Source organism: Rhineura floridana, chromosome 2 (assembly GCF_030035675.1).
Source record: "Rhineura floridana isolate rRhiFlo1 chromosome 2, rRhiFlo1.hap2, whole genome shotgun sequence".
Lineage (NCBI taxonomy): Eukaryota > Metazoa > Chordata > Lepidosauria > Squamata > Rhineuridae > Rhineura > Rhineura floridana.
Genome location: NC_084481.1, coordinates 164953657 through 164977214, shown reverse-complemented (window position 1 = coordinate 164977214; position 23558 = coordinate 164953657). Strand labels below are relative to the sequence as shown.

At 43.4% G+C, this 23558-nt stretch overlaps 1 protein-coding gene across 4 annotated transcripts in view; it reads left to right on the top strand.

The window, feature by feature from the left end:
* Positions 1-17278, top strand: part of ZFYVE1 (zinc finger FYVE-type containing 1) — a 30585-nt gene extending 13307 nt beyond the window's left edge. For 3 of the 4 annotated variants that reach the window (XM_061611224.1, XM_061611223.1, XM_061611225.1), the window contains exons 5-12: positions 1364-1470; positions 2959-3067; positions 4088-4185; positions 4307-4424; positions 5050-5220; positions 9222-9426; positions 14593-14706; positions 15207-17278. In XM_061611224.1, coding sequence (XP_061467208.1) covers positions 1364-1470; positions 2959-3067; positions 4088-4185; positions 4307-4424; positions 5050-5220; positions 9222-9426; positions 14593-14706; positions 15207-15439 — 1155 coding nt within the window. In that variant the 3' untranslated portion in view covers positions 15440-17278. The remainder of the gene's footprint in view (positions 1-1363; positions 1471-2958; positions 3068-4087; positions 4186-4306; positions 4425-5049; positions 5221-9221; positions 9427-14592; positions 14707-15206) is intronic. The other variant, XM_061611226.1, reaches the window with a different exon arrangement.
* The last annotated feature ends 6280 nt before the right edge of the window (positions 17279-23558 follow it).

Below are 23558 nucleotides of genomic sequence, written 5' to 3'. Positions count from 1 at the left end.
GGGAAAGCATATGCACAAATGCTTGAGTATTTTAAAATGAGGATGGAAAAGGTTTTGGAGGATAGAGGGTTTTTTTAAGTATATAAAGTTCTATTGATAGAATGCAACACATTCTCCATTGAGCATTTATTATACAGTTAGATTCTTCTCATGTTATGAGCAGAGAGATTTTTAACTTCTTCCCCACAAGCCCACTCTTACATTTATTGTGGTATTGTCTTTTCTTTGACATATAACCCCAACATCACTAACACAATCCTAAATATGTTTACTTAGAATCCTATGTATAGACTGTCTTCAATGGGGCTGACTCCCAGAAAAGTGTGCATAGCTTTGCAGCATCTCTTCATTTCCATACCCCACCTTCAGATTATGAATTAACTTGACTTTGTACAAAATCAGTCCGATATGTCAAGAGTATGTTTACCCATGCTATTAATGTTCATTGTTTATTCATAAAATATCTATTTATGGATATTTCAGTGTGAAATGTGCACATTTTAATCATGAGGTACAGAATGTTTTGCCAGGAGAACAGTTTCCCATCCTAAAGGTAAACAGTTGCCCTGCCTTTATCTAGGGATGTTGTCTTTTGAACCAAAGAGAGATTTTGTGGTTTTAATAAGTGTATGGTTCGTAAGGCACTGCTTCTCCCAACATGCATTTCAAGGCCAGGCACTGATACCCCTGCAGTCTGAAACATTTCCAGGCTCTGTTTCAGCACATTTGCAATCCTTACATTCCTTCTTTGGGAGCCAGGCCAGGGCAAGGGCCAGGGAGTTGCTTACCAACACTTAAGGAAAGTCTGTTCCATGGACTTTCATAAGAGTCACCCACCTAAAATGCATTCAGTAGACTGGGAATGTAGGAGTAAGCTCTTCCTCTTTGCCTCTGCTTCTCTTACCTGGAAGTTATGAATGAATGAGCAACATGGCTAGAACCCAAGAGGTTTGACAGTTTGATGCTAACCCCTAAACATTTGATTCTGATGTTAAGAAGTTGGGGATCATGCTATGAACCAAAGTATTTTTCATCTTTTTCATCTTCCCTAGAATTATTTCTTTTCAGCAGTAGGGTGGTAGGTTTGATTTTTGCCCCTGCTTGTAGAAATGGTGCTTCCTAACTTTCCAAGGGAGATGCTTGATTTAGGCAAAAAGGAAAAAGCTCTGGGCTAAGAGATGGCAAAAATGATAAGGGAATGATGGATCATTCTACTCTGTGCTTCACTATAGAAAGGCATCCAACACAACATTACCTGACACAGAAGTGTTTCATGCTCCTACAATTTCTATAAAAGCTGGCATTGATAGAATATCACTGTAGATCTGTACTCATTGCGAGTTTCTGTCCCACTGTCCTGCAGGCACTGAGTGATCGATTCTGTGGTGAGATCCCGGATGATCAGATGGCCCATAGCTCCTTCTTTCCAGACGAGTATTTCACCTGTTCCTCTGTATGTCTCAGCTGTGGGTAGGTTAATGCAAAACATCCTATTTGAATAAGGTCTACAGTACCAGAATTATTGTATATATTATACTACAAGGATTGGGCTACAAGTACCCAGGGCTCCGCCCATTTTTAATGGGAAGTTCTCTGCCACTGTCACGTAAACATTGGGTTGAAAATTCTGATGTCGACTCTTCATGTTGGGAAACAGCTTCGTTTCTCGTGGTGTTGGAGGACATGGCATACTGATTCTGAAACAATGTTGTTTTTAAATTCAAGATTAGATATGTTTAGTGGGGAACGGAAGACATTGGGTAACATTATGATAGTTAGTAAACTTGAAGTCTATATAACTGGGGTTGGGAAACCACTTTCAGCCAGTGAACCAGATCCAATTGTAGCCAACACTCCATGGATTACATTTGACAGGTGAATGGGGTCATTTGACAGGTGAACTGCCAATCATCTGACATCAGGTGGATCAGAACTCCAGCTGAATTGGTGCCAAATGTAAACCACACTGCTTTCTGTGGATGTTGGATCCAGTCCAGAGCTCTTATCAGAAGCTCCCTAGTGGATCCACCCCATGTAGCATGGGTTGTTAAGTGGCAGCAAATGCAAGCTGTGCTTGCGAAGGAACAATTGGAGCACACTCTAAGCCTCCTGATTGTTCCTTTCCAGCCATGGCTTTACAGATAGCCATGGTTGGGGAAAAAACAGAGGTTCTCCACCCATATGTTCACTACGTGTGCTTTTGTTTGATGCTCTACAGCCTGGTCTGGAGGTGGGTGTAAATCTGTTTTCATGCAGTGTTGTAATTTTACCTTCCCACTTAAGAGTTCTTAATAAGCACCTGATGTTACAGCTACACACTGATCTTTTTGGAACCAATAGGGAAATGGGCAGCCGGCTAAAATCCTCTGATATTAATGGTGCTAGAAAAATCTTTATTAAAACAGAAGTGCTAATTGCGATTGTTTATTTGTTTATTGTTACCATTGTCTTCCCTTGGTTAATTCCATACGTGCATTCTGCTCTTCTCTTTTTTGTTGTTTTCCATAGTATTGTTGAATATATAACTGTGTACTTTTAAGCTCAGCTTGGAGGTAATAAAAAAAATGCTGTGTTAATTAAAAGTGTTTGGAGATTAAGCAAGGTGGTAATAGGAACTGGAGCTACACCAAATATTCATCCGCAAATCATTTTAGCAAGAAAAAAAATGCTTTTGGGGGATGAAATGTTGTTTGAACAGCCCATCCCTTTACCTTGTTTGCTGATGCATATAGATAGCTACTTCAGGGCTTTAAAACAACAACGACTAGTACTTCCTTAGAAGTGACCCCACCCAACCAGGATAATTTAATGAGTGTGAAAAGTGCTTCCTTCCATTTTGGCTCAGCCCTTGTGCTCCTGAACTTAATCTATGTTTTTTAAAAATACTTTTCTTAGATGTGTTTTGCTGCAAGCCAGTCTGCTCTCTGAACATTTCTCTGCTTCATTTTGAAATGCCAGGTGTGGATGTAAAAACAGCATGAACCATGCAAAAGAAGGAGTGTCCCATGAAGCCAAGAATCGTTGTAGATATACCCATCAGTACGATAACAGAGTGTATACCTGTAAGGTGAGTGGAGCAAGTCAGAGGACCCGGCATGGGAGGTGGAGAAAAAGAGCCCATATGCTTTAGCAGGCCTGCACAACTTGCGACCAACTAAGCTAAATGCAGCTCACCAGTCCATGGATTGTGGCCTGCTAGGTGCTTGCCAACATGTGATGGGCATTTACTGGATTTTTGAAGTTTTGCCCATTTAACCAGACCACCTCATTATTCCTAAAGCCTAAAGATTCCACTGTAAACAGATGACGCAATTATATACAAATGTGTGGGATTTCTTTTTAATTGGTGGGTCAATGACTATCATCCAAGAGTAGAAATATTACCCTCCCCTGTGCCCTTTTCTCCCTCTCCCTTCCCATGTCACACTGGATTATGTTACTTGATTTTGTTTCTCAGATAAAGTTTATGATAAGGTCTAAGATGGCATCTCTGGAGGCCATGAACATCTAGAGTTAAGGACCAAACTGCTTCCCACTCCATGCATTACACAACCCATCCACATTTGTAGTTGCAGGCAGAGACAACAGGAGCTCTGAACCCCTGCTGGGCTGTGAATTCACTTAGGTGGGTCACAGTGTTCACAGCTTTGAGCTAGACAGGACTAGGGCTTTTCCTGGTTTGTTTTCTGGCATCTGTTTGCTAATGAAGAACAGGAAGTTCTTAATATTTTCATGCACAAATTCAAACCATGATATTCTTTGCTGCCTCCTTTTGCGGGGGGGGTGGAAATTTCTGGGAAAACAAACGCATTACTTTGTTTTGTTTGGGGAAGGGTCATAGTTCCATGTTGGGGCATCCACTTTGCATGCAGGAAGTCCCAGCTTCAATCTTTGGCATCTCCAGCTAGGGCTGGGAGAGAACCCTGTCTGAAATCCTGGAGAGCTGCTGCCAGCCAGTGCACTAAGCTAGAAGGATCAATGGTCTCAATGGTCAGTATAAGGCAGCTTCCTATGTTCCTATGTGTATGCAAGGTGAGGACTTTGAGATCTGAAGAGAAGTCATTTTAATTGATCTCTTGCGCTCCAGGCCTGTTACGAGCGTGGGAATGAGGTCAGAGTGGTGCCTAAAACATCTGCTTCCACCGATTCCCCTTGGATGGGCCTTGCCAAGTATGCCTGGTCAGGGTGAGTACAGGAGCAGCAGAGCCATTAACCTTTCTTCTTCCCATCCCACTTTTTTCCTGCTCCTATTCTTGCCACTTGTGGCACGCTTGAGTGACCAGTTCTTCTTCCTCCCTGACTGCAGGTATGTGATTGAGTGCCCCAACTGTGGAGTGGTGTACCGTAGCCGACAGTACTGGTTTGGGAACCAAGATCCTGTAGACACCGTGGTGAGGACAGAAATTGTGCACGTCTGGCCAGGAGTAAGTCTGTTGGCATGGGTTTGTTTCTTGTCCTTTTAATTGAAAGGAAAACGATCAGATTGCCACACTGATAGGCGTTCCATCCCTTTTGTGTTAAATCATCCCAATCCAGGGGATTGTCGGAGACACACAGCACGACAGAAGCGTTGCATGTCCGGATACTTAAACACCATCATGCTGTGGCCCTTGAGGCAGGGATTTTAAAAATATGTAAACCAAATCTCTGCTGCCCAGCTGCAAAAAATATTTCCTATATTCATCTTAATGTGCTCGTTTTGCACTCGTATTGCCTCTCTATTAAGATATAACCCAGTGTGCTTAGGCTACAAATTCCAAAGCAAAGAGTGAGAGTAAGGGACCAAAACCATGCACCAGAATCTTCCAAGCCCCTAGACAGAGCTCCCGTTTTGAACTCCTTCTAAGGAAGGTGCAAGACGTTCTGGGGTATCATGGTCAACAACAGACGTCTAATTTCCTTATCTGGCTGCACCAGTAAGCCACTTCCACTCCAAATAAAGGGCAATATATAATATTTTATAATAGTTGCTTTTGACAGAGGGCCACATGTCATCATCAGGTAGACATAATGAGATGTTAATCGCACTGAATATCTGTTTTGTTACAGACGGATTGCAGTCTGAAGGACAACAACAATGCTGCTCAGCGCCTTATAGATGGGATGAATTTCATGGCACAATCAGTGTCTGAACTGAGCCTGGGACCCACAAAAGCAGTGACCTCTTGGCTGACAGATCAAATCGCTCCAGCGTACTGGAAACCCAATTCCCAGATTCTGGTACCTAGCAGCCACCTTATTTGCATGCTGATGAGAAACCCTTCTTCCTTTCCCCCACGTCTCTTTCTCTAATGAGATGAAATAATGGTTCATTATTTGATGAAATGCATCTTTTGCATTCTAAAAACCTGTTGTTTCCAGCAGAGAAACAGCCCTGTATACAGTCTCCTGTTTGAAGGCTCTCGCTTTCCTCTTCCCCACCTCTGGGCAGGAAAAGTAGCAGCTAGGGGTGAGGCTGGACATTGGAACCTGAAGAGAGAGCCTCCCTGACAGAGCCCTGGTTGAGCTCTGTTCAAGAGGTGATATATTACAGAAGAGTGAAATCTCCAACTCGCATGGCCATTTCCCCCAAACCACACCCATCTGCCCCACACCTGACATCATATGTGATGATAGGTGAGGGGCAGGTGGAGAAGCAGCTTCCATGGCTCAATCGGGAGCCTTAAAGCACACTCCTGAGACTGCATTGCCAAGAGAGGTTTGCTCTCATCACCATTCAGCTGATTGGCAGTGAAAGCAAGCCGGCTAGGATCGGCTGTGCCACTGAATACAACATGGGGAACTCAGTAGCACAGCTGACCCTGGCAGAACGCGGAGCTCTTTGCAAGCCCTGAGTGCTACTTTGAAGTCCTGACCATCGTTGGGTCATCAAAGTGCCCTATCAGCTGACATCATTGATATGGACGCCACCCACCTGTCAAATTTGGCCTGTGAGGGGTAAGGGAGATAAGGTTCTGGCTCGCTGGCCAGATCCAGTTCCCCACCACTGGTATATAAGATTGCTTCTCTCCCCTGCCTTTTGCAGAGTGTGAGGAACAGCTGGGCATAGCCTTCTAAAGGCTGTCCCTTTCTGGAAAGAGAAGAGAAAAACAGTCCCACTTTCATTTCCAGGACAGGGCTCTGCCTTCAACAGGATTCCATTCTGAACGCAGAGCACCTTCTCTTTTTGCCTCCATCCCTGCTAGAGAGAGGAGAGACTAAAAGAGATGATGATTTCTGCCAGCTATTGCTTTCCCCAGCTAGGCACCCTGCTGGCTACTTTTCCTTCCTCTCTCTGCTCAAGAGTGTACTGCAGTTCAGGTGTATTGTCAGCAGACACCTCCCACCCAGCTGCTATCCCAGGCATCATGACGAAATGATCATCCAAAAAGGTTAGCACTGAGGCTGCGGTAAATTCTAATGATCCCTTTGCATCTGCCTTCCTTCCTCTGGCTTCTCTCAAGAGTCCAGGTTATTGAATAGAGGGCATCTGGATTACGTTACTTGATTTTGCTTCCCAGATAAAATTGGAGTTATTTTTATAATAAGGTCTAAGATGGCATCTCTGGAGGCCGTGAACATTCAGAGTGGTGGCAGTTTACTGCAGGTTTTTTAAATAAAGTTTGACACTTTGGGGTCCCATGAATGAGACAGGAGCGGGGCAGGAGGTGAAGGACCAAACTCTGCTTCCCCCTCCCCCCGTGCATTACACAGCCCATCTACATTTGTAGTTGCAGGCAGAGACAACAGGAGCTCTGAGCCCCTGCTGGGCTGTGACTTCACTTAGGTGGGTCACAGGTTTCATAGCTTTGAGCTAGAAAGAACTAAGGCTTTTCCTGGCTTGTTCTCTGGCACCTGTTTTCTACTGAACAATAGTATGTTATTAGTTTTAACATAGTTCATGCTTTCATACACATGTTCAAACCATGAGATTCCTCCATGCCTCCTTCTGGAAAAGAAAAGGAAAACAGTTTATAGAAAAACAAATACATAACTTAAATTCTTACATAAAGAATTTGAGGAGCACATTGCTAAGAACATAAAAACCAACAACAAAAAATTCTATAAATACATTCAAAGCAGGAGACCATCTAGGGAGACGATTGGACCCTTGGATGATAAGGGAGTCAAAGGTGTACTAAAGAACGATAAGGAGATTGCAGAGAAGCTAAATGAATTCTTTGCATCTGTCTTCACAGTGGAAGATATAGGGCAGATCCCTGAACCTGAACTAACATTTGCAGGAAGGGATTCTGAGGAACTGAGACAAATAGTGGTAACGAGAGAGGAAGTTCTAAGCTTAATGGACAATATAAAAACTGACAAATCACCGGGCCCGGATGGCATCCACCCGAGAGTTCTCAAAGAACTCAAAAGTGAAATTGCTGATCTGCTAACTAAAATAGTAACTTGTCCCTTGGGTCCTCCTCCGTGCCTAAGGACTGGAAAGTGGCAAATGTAACGCCAATCTTCAAAAAGGGATCCAGAGGGGATCCCGGAAATTACAGGCCAGTTAGCTTAACTTCTGTCCCTGGAAAACTGGTAGAAAGTATGATTAAAGCTAGATTAACTAAGCACATAGAAGAACAAGCCTTGCTGAAGCAGAGCCAGCATGGCTTCTGCAAGGGAAAGTCCTGTCTCAGTAACCTATTAGAATTCTTTGAGAGTGTCAACAAGCATATAGATAGAGGTGATCCAGTGGACATAGTGTACTTAGACTTTCAAAAAGCGTTTGACAAGGTACCTCACCAAAGGCTTCTGAGGAAGCTTAGCAGTCATGGAATAAGAGGAGAGGTCCTCTTGTGGATAAGGAATTGGTTAAGAAGCAGAAAGCAGAGAGTAGGAATAAACGGACAGTTCTCCCAGTGGAGGGCTGTAGAAAGTGGAGTCCCTCAAGGATCAGTATTGGGACCTGTACTTTTCAACTTGTTCATTAATGACCTAGAATTAGGAGTGAGCAGTGAAGTGGCCAAGTTTGCTGATGACACTAAATTGTTCAGGGTTGTTAAAACAAAAAGGGATTGCGAAGAGCTCCAAAAAGACCTCTCCAAACTGAGTGAATGGGCAGAAAAATGGCAAATGCAATTCAATATAAACAAGTGTAAAATTATGCATATTGGAGCAAAAAATCTGAATTTCACATATACGCTCATGGGGTCTGAACTGGCGGTGACTGACCAGGAGAGAGACCTCGGGGTTGTAGTGGACAGCACGATGAAAATGTCGACCCAGTGTGCGGCAGCTGTGAAAAAGGCAAATTCCATGCTAGCGATAATTAGGAAAGGTATTGAAAAAAAACAGCCGATATCATCATGCCGTTGTATAAATCTATGGTGCGGCCGCATTTGGAATACTGTGTACAGTTCTGGTCGCCTCATCTCAAAAAGGATATTATAGAGTTGGAAAAGGTTCAGAAGAGGGCAACCAGAATGATCAAGGGGATGGAGCGACTCCCTTACGAGGAAAAGTTGCAGCATTTGGGGCTTTTTAGTTTAGAGAAAAGGCGGGTCAGAGGAGACATGATAGAAGTGTATAAAATTATGCATGGCATTGAGAAAGTGGATAGAGAAAAGTTCTTCTCCCTCTCTCATAATACTAGAACTCGTGGACATTCAAAGAAGCTGAATGTTGGAAGATTCAGGACAGACAAAAGGAAGTACTTCTTTACTCAGCGCATAGTTAAACTATGGAATTTGCTCCCACAAGATGCAGTAATGGCCACCAGCTTGGATGGCTTTAAAAGAAGATTAGACAAATTCATGGAGGACAGGGCTATCAATGGCTACTAGCTGTGATGGCTGTGCTCTGCCACCCTAGTCAGAGGCAGCATGCTTCTGAAAACCAGTTGCTGGAAGCCTCAGGAGGGGAGAGTGTTCTTGCACTTGGGTCCTGCTTGCGGGCTTCCCCCAGGCACCTGGTTGGCCACTGTGAGAACAGGATGCTGGACTAGATGGGCCACTGGCCTGATCCAGCAGGCTCTTCTTATGTTCTTATTAACTTCATTGTACATGCAAGGCAAAGGCTTTGAGATCGTATGATGATATGACATAGTGTTACTGTTGGTTTAGCCCAGAATTGGGGAAACTTCTCCAGCTGGTGAGCTGGATCCTTAGCTCCCACAACCCCTAAGGGGCAATTTTGGCAGGTAGGTGGGGCCCCCTACCTATCAATCATCTGATGTCACCATGATGTTGGGTGAAGAGTCCAATGGTGTGTTTTTGTGTGTTTCTTTCCTTCTTCAGAATTGCAGAAAGTGTGGCATATCTTTTAAAGATAATGACACCAAACACCATTGTCGGGCTTGTGGAGAAGGTTTCTGTGATGGTTGTTCATCCAAGACCCGCCCTGTCCCCGAACGTGGCTGGGGGCCCACACCTGTGCGTGTATGCGATGGCTGCTATGACACCAGGGGTGTTCAGTTAGGTAATCCCATCCTGACCATAGTAGGTGTGTGAATCAAATGGAGAATTGGAACTTATTTTTCAAGTCATATTGTGATTTTCAATGCTTGTCACTGTTGTCTTTTATCATCTCTCAGCTGAAACGGAGGTCTGTTTATTAATATACGGTCACAGACCCATTCAAATAAAATAGTCAATAAAAAACATCAGAATACTTAAGATATAGAAATATAAAAGTATATCATAAAAGAAATAGCATTTAAGAGAGAAGAATCCTCTTATGACTCCTTTGAGCAGAGGAGGAACTGAGCCACTGTGTCTGAGGTCAGACTAAATAAGATGTTGAAGATCTGTGATTGGATCTCTTGCTTTGTTTCTTTTTAAACAGGGATGGGGAACCTCTGGCCTAGGGGCAGTCTTGGCCAGCAAGGCAGTCCATGTTGGGCTCCAAGGCCATTTCCTCAAACCACATCCATCAGATGGTGTCATTGGGTGATGTCAGTAGGTGGGGGGAGGGCAGGGTTTAGTCCTGTTGGGTGCTGCTTTGCTAGCGCATTCCCTTTAGGGGACATGCTGGTGAAACACATCCCTGCAGCCAGTGGGATTACACTCTCTGTTCACCAGTTGGTGAGCGGAGAGTGCAATCCTGCTGGGATCTGTTTCACCATCATTCCCTGTGGGAAACATGCTAGAGAAGCAGAACCCACCCTCAGCGGTCAACTTTGACAGGTGCATGGGACTTTTGTTATTTTCTAGAGCATTGAACAAATGCTTGAATGGATGGCTATCCAAGATCCTTGTGTGTTAATTTTTTTCCAGAGTGAATATCCCTCTGAAATATAATGTGAGACAATGTCATTACAAGAATAAAGGTGGCGGTGGCAGTGGGGAAGAAAACAGGACTAGGTTGGGTGGTGCCACACCACTGCCCTCCAGACAGTGATGTCACCGCTGTTTTCTGGGGTGGGACACGGTGGCAGTGAGGCCAGGGCTGTACAGGCGCACTGTTCAGAGTACCAGATTGGTTCTTCCGATGCACATGCACAGCCCTGAACTTGCCACTGCCATGTCCCTGTAAGTGGTACTAAGGTTGCGGTCAGCAGGGCAGCAGCTCCCCACCACACAAGCCACTCTTGGAAGCGGAGCTCACTCCACAACAGAAAAACTTTTCCCCATTCCTCTTTGAAAGAATATCTGTACGCAGCCTGAGAATGCCAACTGCACACTTTTGTTGACTGTCTCAAGGTTACTGCGGTCTTGCAGTAAATACAGAACTCCAGTCATCCTTTTATTCCCAAGAGAATGGGTCTGTTGCTGTTTATATAATCTCTCATCCCAAATTAAAACAGAGGTGAATCAAGAGCCCCTTCCCTTCACATTCCACTCATTTCAGCCTCATGCTTGTGTACAAACCATATGTTTAAGCAAAGGGACTGTTATCTCAGGGTTAGTGATCATAAAAGCAAGCTGCAAATTGAACAATCTGTTCATGCAAGTATGCAATAAATTGCCTAAGGGGGAGATTTTTAGCAGTTTTTCTTATGACAGTTAGTCTCCTCATCTGCTGCTGTTCTGAAAACCTTAACAGGCACATAGATAGCATGTGTTACTGACCAGGTAGTGAGGCAAAACAATTTTATATGCACTCCTGTGAGGTGCAACAACTCCAAGACCACTACTTCAGAATTGATTTATAGCTCCGTATTAAAACATATTTATATGGAAATAAGTTCTGCTTGAACTTGCTTACTGGTAGTTATACTTAAGATTGTAGCCTTAAAAGTACCTTACCTGCTTTGCATGCAGAAGGTCGCAGGTTCAGTCCCCAGCATCTCCAGGTAGGGTTGGAAATGTCCCTCTGCCTGAAACTCTGGAGAGCTGCTGCTGGGCAGTGTAGACATTACTGAGCTAGGTGCACCAATGGTCTGACTCAGTATAACGCAGCTTCCTGTGTTGCTGTGATATCATTCTGCTGTGTGCCTGGTCCACTTGACAGCAGTTTGAAAGTAATGAATATTTCTCAAGGACCAATAAGAAAGATAAATCCTGGGGTTGTATCACAGGGATGGGGAACTGTTTTGGCTCCCGTGGGACAGCTTTGACAGGTGGGCGGGGCAATCCACCCATCAAATCACATGATGTCACTACAACATCATAAAAATGACAGCTAGGTTGCCCTACTCATCTGTCAAAATCCCAGGGCGGTGGACACGATCGCTCCCGAGCGTCCCCTCTTTCGGAGTGGAGCCAAACCGGCCCCATGGTTTTCCAAGGAGCTGGTGGTGATGAAACGTGTCAGACGGGGACTAGAGCGACGTTGGCGGAAGACTCAGAGCGAAGCTGATCGATCTCGGGCTAGAGCCTATTTGAAGGCCTACTCTGAGGCAGTACGGGCTAAGAAGAAATCTTTCTTCTCAGCCTCCATTGCGTCTGCTGGGAGCCGTCCAGCAGAACTGTTTCAAGTGGTTAGGGGGCTTTTAAGTTCCAGCCCCTGTGAGGGTAATTCTGACCACTCAGCAGACCGCTGTCAAGAATTTGCACTGCACTTTGCAGACAAAATCGCTCAGATTCGCTCTGACTTGGATGCTAAAATTGATACAGTCTCTGAGGATGTAACTTTGGTACCTGTTTGTCCAATTAAAATGGATTCTTTTCAACTTGTCCTGCCCGAGGATGTGGACAAGATCCTTGGAGCGGCACGTGCCACCACTTGTGTACTGGACCCTTGCCCTTCCTGGCTCATTAGATGTACCAGAGGGGGACTGGTCGATTGGGTCAGGGGAGTAGTTAATGCCTCTCTACAACAAGGCAGAATTCCATCATGCTTAAAGGAGGCAGTTATAAGACCACTGCTGAAAAAGCCCTCCCTGGATCCCTCTTTACTAGGCAACTACTGGCCAGTCTCCAATATTCCATTTTTAAGCAAGATAATAGAGCGTGTGGTGGTCACCCAACTCCAGAGATTCCTGGATGATACAGATTATCTGGATCCATTTCAATCTGGTTTCAGGCCTGGCTATGGGACAGAGACGGCTTTGGTCGCCTTGGTGGATGACCTACGCAGAGAACTGGACAGGGGGAGTGTGTCTCTGTTGGTTCTACTGGACCTCTCAGCGGCTTTCGATACCATTGATCATGGTATCCTTCTGGGCCGCCTTGCTGAGATGGGACTTGGGGGCACTGTGTTACAGTGGCTCCAGTCCTTCCTGGAGGACCGAACCCAGAAGGTGGTACTGGGGGACTCCTGCTCGACCCCCTGGCCATTGACCTATGGGGTCCCTCAGGGTTCAGTTTTGTCCCCCATGTTATTTAACATCTACATGAAACCGCTGGGAGAGGTTGTCTGGGGTTTTGGGGTTCGGTGCCATCAGTATGCTGATGACACTCAACTCTATTTCTCTTTTCCACCTGAAGCCAAGGAAGCCGTACAGGTCCTAAATCAGTGTCTGGCATCAGTGATGGACTGGATGAGGGCAAACAAGTTGAGATTAAATCCTGATAAAACAGAGGTACTCCTGGTCAGTCGGAGGGCAGATCAGGGAATAGGGATTCAACCGGTGCTGGATGGGGTTGCACTCCCCCTGAAGTCTCAGGTTCGCAGTTTGGGTGTACTCTTGGACTCAGCTTTGAATTTGGAGGCCCAGATTACTGCTGTATCCAGGAGCGTCTTTGCCCAATTAAAACTAGTGCGCCAGCTGCGCCTGTTCCTGGACCTGCCTGATCTGACTAGGGTGATGCATGCCTTGGTTACATCCCGCTTAGACTACTGTAACGCGCTCTACGTGGGGCTGCCTTTGAAGACTGTTCAGAAACTTAAATTGGTACAAAGAGCTGCAGCCAGAGTGCTAACCGGGGCTGGTTACAGGGACCATACAACTCCCCTGTTACAACAGCTCCACTGGCTGCCATTTTGTTTCCGGTCACAATTCAAAGTGCTGGTTTTGACCTACAAAGCCCTATATGGCTCAGGTCCAGGCTATTTGACAGATCGTATCTCCCTACATGAACCTGTCCGGGATTTGAGATCTTCAGGCGAGGCCCTTCTTGTGTTCCCCACACCTTCGCAAGCACTTATGACGCGGACACGAGATAGGGCCTTTTCGGTGGCCACCCCTAGGCTGTGGAACTCCCTTCCAAGCGAGGTGCGATCAGCTCCCTCTTTGCCGTCTTTCCGGCGACAAGTAAAGACTGTTTTATTTCAACGGGCATTTGGGATAGAGAACGACCAAGATTAAATGTCATAGGATTGGTGTCTACAGTATATGATTTTATTATTTTAATTGTCCGCTATTTTTAACGTATGTTTTATGGTTTTTAATTTTTCTCATAGTTTAATTCTATTTTAATTGTATATTTCTGTATGTTTTAATGGTGTTGTTTTTAGTTGTAAGCTGCTCTGAGTCCTATTGGAAAAAGGGCGGGATAGAAATAAAGTTTATTATTATTATTATTATTGTGTTTGCAAAGCCTCCCCTGCACTGATTCTTTCAACCTCCAATTCAGAGGTTGAAAGTCTACTTGCTTTTGCTGCACATAGACATTGTCTGCTTGTTTTGCAGCACAGCAGTGATCTTTAAAACAGGGAGACTGCTGCAAAGAGTGCTGCAATACAAGCACATGTCTTCATTGCTACACAGTAGAGCAGTCTCGTCTCTGGGACAATGGAGCAGTCTCATATCTGCACATGCAGCAAAAACAAGCAGACCCATATTTTTGAAAGCCTGTCCCATGCTCTTTTGGGGGGGTTGAACAGATCAGTGTGGGGCAGGCTTTCCAAGAAGGTCTGTCCATCAGCTGACATCACCAGTGACATTAGCTGATGAGCAGGTGGCTGTTGTTTGGGGAAGATGGCCTTGGGGGCCAAATGGGACCCCCAAAGGGCCATGATTGGCCTGGAAGCCAGAGGTTCCCCACCCATTTTATTTTCTCTTAGTAAGGTATTCTGTCCTCAAATGCCACCAACAAAGCCTCCAGTTGGAATCATCCCGGGGAGATATTGTAGCCTTTGGTGAAGATCTCAGAATGGGAGATCTTGGAGTAATCTGTTGCTTTGGAGTAACAGATCTATCAATTTCAGTCATTACTCCCTACTATATTAGAGATCAACCACTGGCTGCAGCTGGCTGACACTTTGGTTGGAGCATCTGTATATTTTTAAATAGAGTAACTGGAGTTGTGCCTCTGGTTCTGAGCCCTGACTTCTGTCATGCAGATGTGCCTGAGGCTCCAACCGATGAGGAAGGGGGGACGGTGATTGCTAGGAAGGTTGGCGAAGCTGTGCAGAACACTCTAGGAGCTGTTGTGACTGCCATTGATATCCCATTGGGTAAGTGTTTTTGGTGTATTTAGAAATGATTCAGCTTCTCAGTTCAGTGGATAGGTATAGAATTGGGGATTTATTTATTTATTTGCAGTAAGTAGTATTTATTGAGGTAAAAGGAGTCCAGTTGAAGACCTGAGCTCTTCAGGTGGCAAGTGTTGGGAATCTGCACAGGTGCTGCCATCCCATGCCCTGGTCCATGGCAAAGTATAAAATGCTAGCATGCAAAGCCTTGCAATATGTTGTATTATTTTATTCTTGGGACTGATTCCCATACATCAGGATGTACCCAAAAGCACAAGCACAGAAAATAGGAAACTTGGGCCTATTGACAACTTGTTCATTAATCCTTCACAAAGCACAGCATGAGAATTGCTTGAATCATCCTGTAGATTAGCCTTAATCCTGCATTTAACAAGCTCCTCAGAAAAAGCAACGATGGGTTTTGTAGTCCCTGCTCCTCATGAAACACAAATAGCATTGTGGGCTTTTCTACCCCTTTGTAGGTCTTGTGAAGGATGCTGCCAGACCTGCCTACTGGGTACCTGACCATGAAATCTTAAACTGCCACAATTGCCGGAAGGAATTCAATATCAAGCTGTCAAAGCACCACTGTCGTGCCTGTGGCCAGGGTTTCTGTGATGAGTGCTCTCTTGAGCGCAGAGCTGTCCCTTCCCGTGGCTGGGATCATCCTGTCAGAGTCTGCTTTAATTGCAATAAAAAGCCCGGTGATCTTTAACCCCATCTATCTTTCTGGGTCCCTCCATAATACCTTAGCTTCTCAGGGTTAGATAAAACAAAACAAAAATCACCCTTCTTAACCTTTCACAGTCAGAGTGCATGCCTGGCCTTTTTTCCAAATGTGCAGATTTCTGTAGGATTGCTGAATAGCTAGTTTTAACAAGTTCTGCAGGACTTGACAAACTGAGCTTGGGGACTGGGATGTATGGAGAAGCTGGCAGTAGAATGAGGAATCCAAAATCCTGTGTACTATATATCAGTTAAAAGTATGTATCTATATATCTATATTACTGAGTATGCTAAAAATGCAGCTGGCGGATGAGTTACAATTAAAATCAAGCAAAGGTGAATAGAACTGTTTCCTGAAATGTAAAGGATCAAACACACAGCTTCTTGAGTGCCTTGGAATTCCTTTGTGTGAAGCATTTTGCTGTTTACAGCATCTAAGACTTACAAAAGCTGTGATTCCAAACAAATTAACTATTGTTCATGCTCACTATTTTGGACAGTGAGGCCTAGGCTTTTTGGTTTGACCCTTTGCAACTCCATCACCCATATTAATATTATTCCAGCCTGCTTTTGTTCTATTTATAGGGCCATATTATCCACAGCTAAGGAGCTTTCCCAAGGCTGAAAACAGCCAGAGAAAGAAGGAAGTTGCTCTGTGCAGGTCTTGATAAAATTTGCACTGCTGCAAAAAGGGTGATCATCTTAGAAAAGCCTGCAACAAATGCAGTGAGAGGACAGAGGAAAAATCAAACAACATAGCACAAAGCTTAAAGCTAGTCTACTAACAATTATTTCACTTTGGGCTGATGAGGCCTTATTTTTCTGGTCCACATTCCTCCATGCTTGGTTTTCCTTGTGAATGGCTCTTTATTTCTCCGTCAAAAACCTTCAGGCTAATAGCAAAGTTAAGTACCAGGCAAGATCCCATTCCCCTGCAATATAGTGTTTGCTTAGCGTCTTAGTCACTTGTCTTCTGTAAGTGGTCCCAAATTTAGACTCTTAGAGGTGTGTATGTGAACCACCCCTGAAGCACTCAAGTAAACTAAACTGGAAAACAGTGATGTACTCCTGAACTTGAGAATGGATGACACTGGGAAATTGCCCACACTCCTGCACTGAACCACTTTGAAGCGTTGATCAAACCACTGAGTAAAACGATAGCATTACACTTTTCTGTGGATCTCTGCTTGATACCAAAAGACCTTCAGATTGAAGAATGAATCCCTTTCTCCTTTTTTTACTCCTATGAAGATGGCACATTCCCATGGCAGAGATTTGTCTTCACTCATAACAGCTGGAGTTTGGCATGATAGCTGGGCACAATATCCCAGCACTGTTGTTTCTCCCACTTATTAAAAGTATATATAACCTTAATGATTGAAACCCTATTTTAGAACTGTATTATTAAATTAAGCGCTTATAAAGGACTATCCCTCCTGAACAAGTGTGTTGACTTCTTCTGTGTATCTACCTAATCTTGCTATGCTGGGAAGGTAGAGAGTTTGACTTGCATGCCAGAATGGAACTGGATTATGTAGTAATAAATTCCTGCTGTCTAAACCCCACAGGAATTAATATGTATTTTGTAACAAGAAGTTACCTCCCAAGAGATTGAAGGGGGGAATAAGAGTTCTCTTGTGATTTTTCAGCTTCGGTACAGTACTTCAAAGTGTTTTTTTATTTTTGACTCTGTGATGGAAAATACAAGTGGAACTTGCTGTGTAGTCCATGCCCTCTGTATGTTCTCCATGCATGTAGCTGTTCTGCCATGTTATTGCACATCCAGAAACCACCCCTGACATTCCTTGTATAAAATCTTCACTTGTAAGCTCCTGTTTTATTGACTTGTCTGGGTTTTGTTGTTACCTCATTCTCTTAAAGCCAGTTATACATTTCTCCAATGTGGGTTTAATGTATCTGAGGGATAACACAAAGCCTGTTAGCTGCTAAAGCATTGTTAGCACCTGTACCTACATTGCTCTCTGGTTAAGTCATTTAGCTGTTCTAGAAAGAGGCAAGCATGTAAATCTCACTATTATTAACTGCTCAGTTTCTACAAAGTAGAAATAGTGCTGCATAATCTTCCGGAGATAGAGAAGTTGGTGCTGTGACTCTTAGTATCATAATAGAAATGAGAAGGAGAATGATGCTTCCATGAACAATTTAACACTTGGTTGCTTTCTGTTAGTTCTGAAATCATACCTAAGTAAAAGGTTGGGATGTCCAAGATACAAAAGGACCCCAGACTGCAGTATATGCAGGGCTCCTCTTTTTACACAAACTAGTTATCTGGATGCCTATAACACTACTCATAAAAGGAGATTACTACTCACATAGCTAAGCAAATCTAGATGACAAACTAGAAAACTTCAGCATATGAAACAATATTTCACGCTATTGGGTTCTGTGTGACAAACTCCATGTGCTCTTTTATCCAAAATAAACTGGCAACATGTTCTGAAATTCAACAACATCATAGCAGACAAAGGCTTTAGCTTTAAGTTTAGCAGCACTGAAGTACATAAAATAGCCATTAGAATTCTTCCAGCAAATTCTCAAAGTTAATAATTGGAGGCTTTGGCTACTTGCATATAGATTTTAAGGGCTGAAGTGATTCTTCTAGGGAGAGGATTGCTTCCTTTTGCCAGCAGCAGAGAAAGATAAACATAATACCCCTTGAGTGAAGAAATTGGCCAGTATTATTCTATTTTTAAATAGGATGTCCTCTTGTGGCATCTCACAAAGCCACATCTGTTAAAATCTGGGAGAAAAACAGATTGAATAGTCATGCCGTGAAGCGTATCCCACTAATTAAAGATATACAAAATGCAAAATAAATTTCTTCATTCTAAGTAGATATTGATCATCAAATTCTTAACTCACATTATGTCACAACTGCACAAAGCCCCAAATATTCTAATTAAACTATCATTCTGCTATATATAAACTCAGTTTTGTTTGGCATTTCTGAACTGTAGTGCTTTCAAACAAGAAATGGAGGGCTTATTATTTGTATTTTCTAGGTACCAGCATCTGCCATCCTATATGGAGAAACCACTTTTTCCTTACTCCAATATTCCAGCTACAAACACATGGCCACTGAAGCATTTTCATTTTGTCCTTGGTTACAAATCATGGCGTTTCTATTGATTTTGTAGCCCTTCTAGAAAGTTAGAAAAAAACCAGTAGAGACTCATTTTCCTCTCCAAAGAGCAAACAGCACAGGGATGCCACCTCAGCTTACGTCTGCCTTCCTGCAAAGTTGCGTGAGCGGTATATCATTTGTACAAAGCCAAGGCCCTCCCCCATAGCTCACAGTATAGCATACAGCAGCTCTTTCCTCCTGAGGCCCCTAGTGGACAGGTTGCTTACTACGGGTAGAGGCTGAAGAACACACCACAAGATGGAGGAGTCTTGGCCCATCACAAAGGGCCTAGTGCAGGAGGTCCCTTGAAGAGGGTTAGATTGTAGGCCTCTCTGAGACATGCCTCAGTTTTCATTATTTTTTAAAAAGTTTTTCTTTGCAGTTTAGTTTTTATCTGCACTGGAACCTTTGGTTATGTGCACATTAGTCTCAAAAGCAGTGAGACTATTTTGCCTGGCTGTATTTGCCTAAAGCTGGACACATCCCCACTGCTGATTATGACCGCATACAGCAAAGCCTTGGGCCAGTCGCTGTGTCCACTTGAACCTACAGCAAAGCATTTTTCACTAGACACACCTGGAGTGCCAAACAGGGTTGATGGCCAATCAGTTTTGAAGTCTGTGTGAATCTGACTTCAAGGTGACCGCACAGGAGCGAAAGCTTCTGAGGTTTTGAAGTAAAAGGAGGCGGAGTGTGCCTGGCATCATACGTGTCCACATTCGGAAAACAGGTGGAAACACACTAAAGCTAGCAAAAGCAAAACCGCAAGTGTGTGTCTGCATAAACTCTTAAAAAGGGACATATCTGAGTATTTTTGCCAACTAAAGTCAGCCTTCATGGGGATAATACACCAAGGGAAACCCTGGAACAAAAGCCTTGGCAAAAGGACATCCATCTTCCTTAAAAAAAAAAAAAAGATAGCAAAGAAAGAAATGTAGCAAGCTACTACAACAACTATTAATGTCCAAATTAGGGTTGCCAGGTTCCTAGCCGGAGTCTGATCCTGTATCTTTAGGAGAAGAGAAAGTCAGCCAAGTGCAGGTGTTCTTGCAATATTGTAATGGGAAAAACCACAAGGTGGAATTCTCCCTTCCCCCTGCACAACTTTTAAAGATACAGAAGACCTCTTGGTTGCCAGGCCCGGCCTCCAAGAGGTCTTCTGCATCTTTCAAAGTTGTGCAGGGGGAAGGGAGAATTCCACCTTGTGGTTTTTCTCATTAGAGTGTTGCAAGAACACCTGCAGTTGGCTAACTTTCTCTTCTCCTAAAGATACAGGATCAGTCTCAGGCCAGGAACCTGGCAACTCTAGTCCAGATTAAATTTAGTGTCCACAAAGTCAATAAAAGGAAGCCAAGCTGTCTGGAAAGCCTTCTCTCTCCCCCCACCCCTAACAATCATATTTGCAATGTCGTCAGTATGGAAATGGCTTCTACACAAACAAAATCAATCTATCCATCAAGATTTGCCAATTGTTTCAAGTTGCACCTTTTTACAAAAAGGGGCAAGTGTATCACTGCCGAGTTAGCCTTGTCATGAGAGTAAGAGTAACTAGCACAAATGAACAAATTTAAATGGGAACCTGAAATTAGCTGCCCACTCACAAAGAAATCGATGTAAGACACTATTGGTTACTGAAGTGCCTTTGATTTGCCATTATAAAGCAAACAGGAAAAGGTGTTGTGCTCTTCCCAAATGGAAGTTTCAATCTAATATACTTTGTGTGGTAGAAGATGAAATAAATATACTTCACACCATACCATACCCAACACAAGCCAGGGTTTCCCCCGTTTCCATATTCTACAACACCCAGTGAATGGTTCATACAGCTGGAGTCTGAGCTCCAGCTGAAGTAAGATGAAGCCATAATATAGGAAAACTTATAAAATCTATGGCTTCAAGTCAACTATCCAGTGACAAAGTTATCCTTTGTTTTCAGTGTGGCAGCTGGTAAATAGAAGGGCAGGCTTAGATGCTGCTTCCAAAAAGCTAGGACATTTTTTTTTAAAGTACTATGAAATATTTTGAAGGCAATGAATTAAGCCTTCATCACACTTTTTACAATTTAAAAAGATTAATATTTTATAATCAAAAATTAAGATATACAAATCATACAAGTATACAAACCCAACACTAGACTCCCATTGTTCATTCCTAAAAGCAATATAGAGATATCAAATAGAAATATTTTACAAGCTCAATAAATTATGGAGAATTTTTTCTTCTCCTATGGGATCTTTTTGCTGGGGGTTCTTGAAGTAATTTGAAGACACAGACTTGAAGCAAAAAGGTAGGTCTTTATTTTTTACAAGCATATGCAGGCTCAGCCTCCCAGAAACATCCAAGAGAGTCTGCACTGAGGCACTGTATGCAAGCTCTTTTAAGCTGTACAGTTACAGCATGTGACAGTAGATCACCAATCCCACAAGTTCCTTCCCACATAGCATCCCAGTTCCTCCTCTCTGCAATCGTTCCAAACCAATCAGAAAGCATTAGGTAATATACTTCTTATTCCAATTTTCTGTCTGTCTTATTAATATCGCCATTGTTCTGCTGTTCACCTTGAGTAATGGTCCTTCAGGCCAGTCGAAACCAGTTACTACCATACACTTACATTCTGCTATTGTGAGCGAGCTTTCAGGCATACCAGCCCTCTCATTGTTCTTGCTCGTCCAGGCTGACCCAGGTACATTTGGAAATATTAACGATGCCAGGTTGGGTTTGGCTTAGCTTAGGGTGACTGAAAGTTCATGAACACCACAGCTCTATTACATTGCTATAGGGGCTTCTCATTCCTTGTATTTTCTATATGAAATCCCACTCCCAACTTATAAAATACACTACTTATGAAAGAGGATTACGTTTAAAACGCTGAGCTACATTTTAAAACCACACAGACTAGAGAAAGGACTGGGTGACTGGCTAACTAGTATCTTTCAGCCTCAGAGAAATAGAGGAGGCAGGCTATTTCAAAATACGTTTTCACTATGAATACCCACTTTCCAAGTTGCATTCTATTTATTAAAAGTGAGAAAATACACCGAGTTATTTGTAAAAAATAATTATTAAATCTCAACATTTCTCTCATTAAACTTTGAATCTTGTTATAGGATTTTCCCCCTAGTCAGCGTTCTTGCTTTACACAAGAATCACTAAAAATCAGTTTTCCCAGAATCAAAGGGTTGACAAAATCAATCATGGACTACATGCTCTTTGTTTCTAAACAACAGACTCATTTAATTAACGTCAGTCACGCACTGGCCTGTTCTTGGCACAAACAGGGTTCCCAGCAAGGAGAATTGAACATTGCCTGCCTCTTCAAACCTTGCTCACAGGTCTGAATTAAATGCTAAGATTTAGAGTTTTTAGGGTTCTCTACGTATATTTCTTAACATATATCTCTATATCTATGGGACTTGTAAATAAAATGGAGTCAGGGATCCAGGGTTGAGGGGTTCAGGCTGAACGTCATTTGCCCCTTTGTGAGACTAGATTTTGTGATGTCAAAAAGGCCTGTAGCCTATTGCTTAGTTCCTTGTGATTCTAAAACATATCTTCTTAATATCTGTGTTTTATTCTCCTTTATTTCCCCCGTTTGAAGCTAGAATAGCTTCACACAAGCCTCTTAACAGCTCTGGAGGACCTTCCTTGCCTACAGCTGAGCCTAGTGTCTGTTCACTGCTTCAAAATTCTTCAGACGGCTCATCTGCTGTTGTGCTCCTGAGACCTCGTCCTCAGTCTTAGTTCCCGAGGACCGCTCGCGAGCGCTAGGCTTGCCGCAAGTCTTCATAGGGCTTTATTTTGGCCTGTTTCTTTTGGTGAAGGTGGAGTTGAAGATGTCTTCTTATTACTGATTTAAGGACTTGATACAGGGTGTCTTTCAGCGCCTTCCAGATTGCAGTTTAAAAAATGATTGCAATTTAAAAGATTGCAGTTAAAAAATGAGCTCAAGCCACTTGGCAGCTGTAGCCTGCTGCCTTGGGTGACGAGCAGGTGAAGGCTATGCAGCTGCCAAATAGAATGGAAGATTGGCAGCTCTCATCCTTCTCCTCCGGTACCGATGGCTTACTTCTGGGCATGGATGGCTTCTGTCTTGACAAAACAAAATGAAAGGGATGATATGCGAGGGAATTTGTTCTCTTCCAGAGCACCCTGAGAACCAAACTGTTCCACTTTAGGTGGTCCACCAGTAGTCTTGAGTAGGAAGTGAGAAGTTAGATTTGTCCCCACCCCCCTTTGTTTGTTCTTCTGCCCAGGTGTGGCTTATCAGTCTTTGCTTGGTCTCAAATTATAAGGGATATGGGCAAGGAGGTAGATCAGGAAAATCAGAGTTCTGGAGGTTGCTGGTGTCTATACTCTGATACCCACTATCAAGCACATCTTGCAACTTTCCAGAACAGGATAAATCAGACTTGATTTCAACTCGTCAGGACCGGAGTAGTCCTCTGTGAAATCTTCTAGGTCATCCCCAAAGAGATCTGGGATTTCTCCTGTGGCCCTTACTTTGGCAATCAGGCCTGGATCAATGCTTTCTTCTGTGGAATAGAATTCTTTTCTCAGCCAGTCTGCAATCTCTTCTATCTTTTCTGGGCAGACATCATCCTTCTTGGGCTCGGGCTGGTGATGGCACCTCTCTGTTGCTCGGGTTGACTGGTCTGTGAGCATGACTTGCGTAGATCCATACAACTCTTTCCTCCATTCAGATAGCTGTATAAGTAGTCATCAGGACTTTGGCAAGGGTCTCTGCTTGGTTCTTTCCGAAAACACAGTCACCTGGCTGGATAGTATGTCAGGGAACAGCCGTAGGAACTAGGAGTGTTCTGCCCCTGAGAGGAGAGACTATCAGCAAGTTGAGACAAATATATACACATTTAAGGTCATCCTAATTAAAAGCCCTAAATTTCCTCAATCTCTAATAACAAAATGTCTATCAAACAGTGTTAAAGAGAGAGAAAAATGTGATATG